General features: G+C 38.0%; 1 protein-coding gene across 1 annotated transcript in view; it reads left to right on the top strand.

Moving 5' to 3' along the window:
- The window catches only part of CDC42SE2 (CDC42 small effector 2), a 50757-nt gene extending 43155 nt beyond the window's left edge, over window positions 1-7602 (top strand). Inside the window, exons 3-4 of the mRNA XM_019555288.1 lie at window positions 4992-5109; window positions 5596-7602. Coding sequence (XP_019410833.1) covers window positions 4992-5090 — 99 coding nt within the window. The 3' untranslated portion in view covers window positions 5091-5109; window positions 5596-7602. The remainder of the gene's footprint in view (window positions 1-4991; window positions 5110-5595) is intronic.
- The last annotated feature ends 410 nt before the right edge of the window (window positions 7603-8012 follow it).

Below are 8012 nucleotides of genomic sequence, written 5' to 3'. Positions count from 1 at the left end.
GCTTCTTTCTTATGTTACTTCCCTAGTTATATTTTCTTGCATATACCATGCCCCTGAATAACTACCAGGCTAGAGACAAGGATGGGTTCATATTCTCCACCTGTTTGTTACAGTTTAGCCACCCTACAGAAAGGAATTCAAGGTTCTTGGTGCCAGAGAGAGAAAGGGAGAGTGCACAAGAGCTGGACTTTTGCTCCCATCCTTGTTTTATGTATCTTTCCTTCAGGAGTTTTTGGATAAGAACAAATAACCTTGGGGAAAAAAAGACTGAAACTTAGGACTCCTTCCCCCTCCCCCTGAGCTGAATGGGTTCCACATTCTACTCCAGGTAGAAAGGGCCAAAAGTTTAGGCTTCATGGTCCCTTCTGGCCCTGAGTAACAAACCCATTTCCCCTTATTCTGAACGGAATGAGCAGTTTATGAATTAAAATAGGTTTATACTGCAGAATAGGCTGGGACTGCTAGCAGAAGATTATTCTCAAAGAGTAGCTGATAATGCAGATATAAAAAAAGGCATTTAAGGCACATGCACAGTATTTCACATTTTTTGTATCTCCTTAGACTATTGTTTTTTTAAGTAATCGTCAGTCGTCCTGTTTTCTAATTCTCGTAGCTTACCTGAAACCATAATCGCATTTTTTACTGCAGCACTTACGATGTCAGAAGCAGAAGCTTGTTGTGGCTTCCTGTGGGGGTATAAGCACAGTGTCTAAGTACTATTTGTATCCAAGTATCTTTGACAGGAAAGAGCAACGCACTAGAAAACGCATTTAAAATTGTCATTTAACACATTTAAAAGAGGCAGATGTTTTTCTGCACCCAATAATTTCTTGTATTTGTTAATGAAATATTAACTGGCCATAAAGGTCCAATTTACTTTGTTAATATTCTAATGAAAGGCAAGGATGAGGTGCTGAAATTCTTTGCGTGTTTCAAATGGTACACTTGAGGGTGCAATTAAGTGTAATGAGTGTAAGGCGTATGTTTAAGTGTAAGGAGGTAAGCTATAGGAGCACGGGGCAGAGATGTAGGAGCCACTCAGTCATTTGGGAAGCAAGTGGCAACAGTTGGCTCTCCTTCCTGGAAGCTGCTCTTGTTTGTCTTCTCAGCTGTAAGAAAGGCACTTTCCATTGCTCAATAGCATTTGGAGAAAGAACAAAAAAAAAGAAGACATGACATAGCAGAACCACCAGGGTTTCTGGCCACAACACACTTACAGCTGACAGAAATACAGTTCTTATTGGAACATAATTTATCTTTATAATTGTTTTGAAATATTAATTTAAGAATGTCTGACTGATGGTTTATGGCTACTCTTTCTTGGGGGAATCTTTTTTCACTTTGTAGTAGGTACCAACCAGACAGTTGCAGAGTAACCTGGGTTTCCTTCTGATGACAGCTTGTGCTATATAATCTGTTTTGGTTAGTCTGTAAGGTACAAATATACCATTGCTTCTACATTCCTTCCTCTGCCATTTTCAATGTTCAATCCTATTTCTTCTCACTCTGCTTTCAACTTTTGAATCCTAGACAATCCAGCCCTCTTTTCTCTGTCCAGCTATCCACTGTCTGCTACCTTCTGCTGCTGATTGGTTGTCCCTTTCCTCTCTATGCTGCCTCACATTGATTGACTCCTCATTGACTCCATTGATTGGCTCCTTCACATCACCAGTGGCTCCAATTCCTTCATCCTTTCTTCTGGTCTAATGCACTCAGATTTTGCTCACTTTCACTGTCTTTTCCTTCAGTTTTTATGAAATGTAGGTTTATGACTTCACCCTGCAGGTTTTTTCCTCTTGCTTAGTCGCTCACTACTTTATAATAGTCAACCCATTAACTTTGGACTTCTTGCTTACCCCCCAAAGTGCAAATTTAAGATTGCAGACCCCCATCTCCACCCTCTCTTCCTCACTTTACTTTTGTTATGCTGCCTGTTTCTTGTACATGTCCCTTGTATGCTGTTGATTTTGCTGTTCTGAACATTTCGGGGGGACTTTTTATGACCTTATTCACTTCCTTTCCTTGCTTCATTCAGCTCTGGGTTTTTTTTTCCCAACTAATGCTTCTGTTCTTCCCTTATACACTTCCATACATCTAAGTATGGCAGCTTGTTACCTGCTCAGATTTACTGTTATAATGCTCCCTTCCTCTTCCTTCTGTGCAGAGGATCTCATCATTTTTGTCAGAAGTAAAAATAACCAATAGGAGCCCTCATGCCCTGTTTCTTTCTCATTCCACATTACTTTACTTTCCTCCTTTTATTCTGCCCTTTTACCTGTCTAGCTATGAGATGTCTTTAGCTTTTACTGTTTCAAACACTTTAGTTTATCCTTCATCATCTCCAATCTAGCTTTACCTTACTCTTTTGGACTACTTCCCTTTGCCTTAAAGCTGCTAAAAATACTACTTCAGCTTCTCCAACCACTGCCTTACATATGTGTGTCTTGCAAACCAGTTAGTCTCTATGGTACCACTCTGCCTTCTACCTGACCTTAGACTAATAGGGCTAACTACTTCTCATCTCTTACAGCACACTGCCTATAATCAGTAATACCACATCCTTACATGTGTGTACTTGAATCACTTCACCAGTTCCTTGCCTCTTGCCACATGTACCTCAGACCTCACCTGCATTTTAGCTCTTATTTCCAACTAATCCCTTTTGCTGTTCTTACCTTATCTTGCTATCTCTCTGTGTATTATTCCCACTCATGGCTCTGACTCTCTGCCCTTTACACCGTAGTCAAGTGCCACTTACCCACACACCCTACAAATGCTTTCTCAAAGCTCACTTCTCTGAATAGTCTTTCCCATTTTCCCCCTACCTCTATACATGTGTATTTATTCTTTATTCTAAAATAGTGTGCAACAGAACAGTTTATTAGACCTTAGTGTGCTAGAATCCTCTTCCCCTGCCCATTTCCTGGGATAAGTCTCGCAACTGGAACCTTGCCCTATTGCTACAACACCATAGGGATAGATGATGCTCTTCCGGACTCGGATGATGCTTTCAGGATGAGTAGTACCTTTCAGCACAATGCTTCAGTAGTCCTGAATTTCAGTCTGTTTTGGATGCTCCAATTTAGCTTTTTAGATAACTAAAACTGCTTTAGTATTTTAATTGCTAAGTAACCATACCTATTTTCTATATCAGCTAAATATAATACTTGTACCCAAGATCCAAATACTGAGATTCTTGTTAGATCCCTTATATAATAAAAACAACACTTTGGAGGTTTTGAAAATATCCTGTTGGTTGGTGATTTGCATGCTGGGGGTTTTTTTTATTTAAATATCAGTTTTACAAGGCCACTAGCATGGACTACACAGAAAAAAGCTGTGTTTTGATACCAATCTCAGGCAAGGTTCATATCTTCAAAAAACATCTGGACGCTCACCTTGCTGGGGTCATCTGACCCCATAATCTTTCTGGCCCAAGCGCAGGGGGACTGGACCTGATGATCTCAAGAGGTCCCTTCCAGTCTCTAACATCCATGAATCTAGGAATCAGAAACAAAATGAGTGCTACCCCCAACTTGTCACATAGCCACACCCATCTGAAAGTGAAAAGTTTTATTAAGTGAAATAATGCTATCAAACTCCCTTGTCAAGATAAGATGCAGTAAGGGTTAACAAAGTTGTTTAATAAAAATATAAAATTGAGCCACTCGTTTCTTTGGATGAATTTTGAAAACGGCCACTACATTTCTTAATATGTTAATTTTGGTCTACATTCCCTAGTATCAGAACCATGCTATATAAGCATTTCTTTAAACACGGTGGTTACCAGCAGAATTCCAGCAGTCTGAAAAGATTGTGTTTACACCTGGGAAGAGTCATGCTGGTATACAGTTCTCTGCTCTGGAGTCGCCTTTTGGAAAATGCTGTGTGTCGACTAAAAGTGCTGTGGTTCTGTCTTATCTGAAGAGTTTGTGCTCCAGTATGGTTTTAATACATTTTTCTACTGACTTTTTTGAAGTGTATGGAAGGGAACACTTGAAATGGTTGTAGGTAGATAATTGTAGATGGGGTCTTATTGCTCTGAGTCTCGTTTCAAATGATGGAGACAAATGAATATGTTGTTCCCTTTCCATCTGGGATGTACACAAAGAATAAAGAGCTTTTTTTTTCAGCCCTTTTTAACATTGCCATTATCTGCCCTAAAGCACAAAGTGATATGATTATTTTGATTCATATTGCATGAGCACAAAGAGAACTTTAGTCTTACTAACTTTTTATGGATAAAGGCTACGAAGCCTTTTTTTCCCTCCTTCACATATTTATTTATTTCAGCCTAAAAATACCCTCAAATAAATCCTTGCCAGAGGAGTTCTGTTGAAGTCCCACTTAAATAAATCCCCTGTTGATTGAAAGGAATAGGATCAGTTGAAGGAAAAATAAATCTGTGCTCCAAACTACCCTTACTGGAAAGAAGACTCACAAAATCTGAAGGGACTTTAACAGTTTAGGAAGCCCTATATATTCAAATGCCTTGCAGCTGTTGGCTCGACTTACAAAACTCTACCACAACACAGATACTGTGCATTAAAAAATATCAAAGTCCTGTTTTAGTAAAGCAGTGCTGTTAATTTCACCATTATCATTTTTGCACAGCAGTGAACACCTCCCTAATACTAAAGCCAGATTTATAGCTTTTTAATAATGAAGAGAAGTTTGCTAGCAGTAAGAGATTTTGATTAGTCTTGAGAAAACTAATCACGTTGCTATTCGGAGAAAGACTGAATCAGCCAGTTTCCTTTGCGGGAGAGGGAGAAATTACACATCAATCGGCGCCAGTTCTTCTTTCATCTTTTCTGCTGAGCTGCATGTTGAAGTCCAATATGTAAAAATTCCAGCAAAACTACCTTAGGAAATATCCTCATGTAAAGCACAGTGCACCTGTAATAGGAAGATGGCACTTTAAAACACTAATTTACATTTGAGTTGTCTTATTTTTCCCTATTTCATTTCCCTCTCTGTTTCACTTATAGGTGAGCTCAATTCAGAACCAAATGCAGTCCAAGGGAGGCTATGGAGGTGGCATGTCTGCAAATGTTCAAATGCAGCTTGTAGATACAAAAGCAGGATAACCTTGGGGAAACATTTCCAGTAAGTATTGTTCTGTGGTACCTCAAGCCATTTTGTCTCTGTTCTGCTTCACTATTCTCTACCATCCTGCCATGGACCATGATCAATGACTTTTATATAATTGTACCCTTCTGATTCATTATTTTAAATTATTTCATTGTTTTCTGGGCAGGGGGATAAAAGGAGGATGTTTATATAACCATGTACTTGGTATTAGGTAGTGAACAGTGATTAATAATTCAGGACTGATGGCAGAAATGTTTCCTTACATCATGCAGTTGGGATTCTTTGTATTCTAGATGTTGTCTTAGAAGGTGATATTATCTGCCCACTAAATTGAGTATAGCAGAGTGTATAATTTAATGCATTTAAGAGAAATGGTGCAAAGCTGCAGTCTATGTAAGGAAATGCAGCTGTTAATAAAACACATCTAACATAGTAGCAGGATTAGAAAGCTCCCCCCCCCCATGTTGCCTGTTTTTAACTTCTTTTCTGTTTGTTTCACAGGTTCTTGTGAATTCCTGTATCTTCTTTCCTGTGTCCCCTTTATTGCTTTGGTGACTGCTTTCTGTGTTCATGATGAGAGAGAAGTGGTGGTTCGTTGTTCAACCCTTGTGATTTACTCCAGTGAAAAGTTGCTGTTCTGCTCTGATGATACCATTTATCAGACTGGTCCGACCGTGCCTTTTAGTGGCATGCACTCATTTTGGCCTCTACCAAAACCATGGACATGTAGCTCTTTAGGGCACTGGGATTTCTTTAGTTCTTTTCAATTTTAAGCAAATTAAAGCTCCACTTTTAGATTTCCTTTTCCCCCTGCAAGTGTACAGGAGGATTCTCATGCTTTTTTTTTTTTTTTTTTTTTTAAATATCCTCCAGTCCTGTCACTAGAAATGAGCAAGTTCCTAATTAATATTTTTAATCCATCATTGTTTTTATGTGTTTTTGAAAGGTCTGGGACCTGCAAGCACAATGATCATTGCATACATTCGAAAATCAGCAGAGTAGATGACCGCATGCTTTGTGAAATTGCTTTGTGTGGTGACCTGTTTGGTCCCAGAAAAAATCTGCTTGTAATTGCGGACTGATGATACTAATGCTGATGAAAAGTTTAGCTGTGGCACCAAGTCATACCAGTCTCTGAGAAAGGACTTGTAACCTAGCTGCTTTATGATGTCTTTTTAGTTTTTATGCAATTGGTCCTGAAATAATAAAGAGAACGCTTGCATTCATAAGGCATTTTGTTGTAAATGTTCAGTATATTTATTTTGAAAGAGCTGACCTCGAGGCTGTAAACCAGTGTAGTACCGTATCTGAGTGTTGTGGTAGCGCTTTTGTCTGTTTAAAAAAAAAAAAGCATCATGTTTGGCTGCTTTTTCTTTTCTCTAATTTTGCTTAATTTTAGGCTATATGATCACTTCCAGTAGCAGCATGTCAGACTGCCTGCAATATTAGCTGAAGTTTAGTAGACCTCTAAGTAGTTGGCAGTTTCTGTGTACTAAATATTTAGGGGCCATGTAAGTTGCTAAGAGCAACATACTAATCTGGCAGAACAGATGCCAGTGAAAACAACATACAGGGTGACTTTTTACTGTCAGTAAAAAGCCTTTTGCTCAGGTTCCAAAGCATGTTTCTTTCACACGTTGTGAAAATTGTATTTTAATATTGCACTGTTTTCAGATATTTCTGTAAATGGTCCTCTCCCCATCTCCCCCCTTTTCCTTGCTGGTGATATGAAACATAAGTCAAAAGTTTGAATCCTAGCTGAGTTTTTAAAACATTTATGTAAAAAAAAAAAAAAAAAAAGACTTCATACTGCATTTAACATCTTAACTAGTAAATGGGGCATAACTATGAGACTCCTGCAGGTTATTGTTCTCTTTCTTTTTTTTTCCCCTTTACAATTTCTGCCTCAGTTTTGGTGATAACAGCCATGAGATTGGTTTAAACATATAGGCATACAGATATTTGCTTTTTCCCTGGTAATATCCAAAGTAAAAAAAAATCATATGAAATATAATGAACATTGAGGCAGTTGACTCCCTTTATTTTATTTTATTTTAATTTTTATTTTGAGCAATGAAATTGTAACCCAAGTATAGAATATCTGAGTAGTTCCAATAAACTTGGATAGTCTTTGGAGGAGCTGATGCATGATAACACAGGTCTGAGTTGTTCAGCTGTCTATGGGGCATAAGCACATGGCAAAAACGGTTAATTGGTGTCAGCATTCCAAATGCATCTCTATCAGTGAGCCTTTATCTGTCCTATGGTTACAAAATGATTTTCACGGGTTTTTTGCGGATTAATTTTAGTGAACAAGTTTTATCTTGCCTTTGTCAAAATGTCTTCAGCTCAGTAGCCAGAAAAAAAATCAACATATTTTTATAAAAAAAAAACAAAAACATACTTTTTTTGTACATTGTGTTCATTCTTGAATAAAGTCAGTTCAGTGTTGGCTTGTAGATATTAAAAGGAAAGTATTGACTTTGATTCAATAAATGTTTTCTTTCAGTTGCTGGTTTACCTTTTTCTTTTTAAATAAGCAATATTTGTATTGGAAAAATACTTATGGTCTATAAATATATGGTCTGTACACATTTGTGGTTAAGATTATCTCATCATTTTACTATAAAATAAGAGGTTAGTACTGTGCAGGCTTTCATTTTTCTGATTTCTTGTGCCATGTCACCCTTTTGTTGCCCAAAATGTTGTTCCAGCCATCAGAACATCTAACAGAATCAGTTTGCAAACACTGTGCTACAAAAATGGCTCTTTCAGGCAGCAATTCATAACTTTTCAGTTCCCCTTTGGCTTTGTTGCTCTGTCACTTACTTTTGAGTGCTCAACAGGTGTAGATTATTCTCTTTCTGGGGTTTCCCAGTTTTTCTACTGCGGTGACTAAAACTATCTTCGAGTTGGCA

Source organism: Crocodylus porosus, unplaced genomic scaffold, assembly GCF_001723895.1.
Source record: "Crocodylus porosus isolate Cpor-Errol unplaced genomic scaffold, CroPor_comp1, whole genome shotgun sequence".
NCBI classification, from domain to species: Eukaryota; Metazoa; Chordata; order Crocodylia; family Crocodylidae; genus Crocodylus; species Crocodylus porosus.
This window is presented reverse-complemented; position numbering and strand designations above follow the sequence as displayed.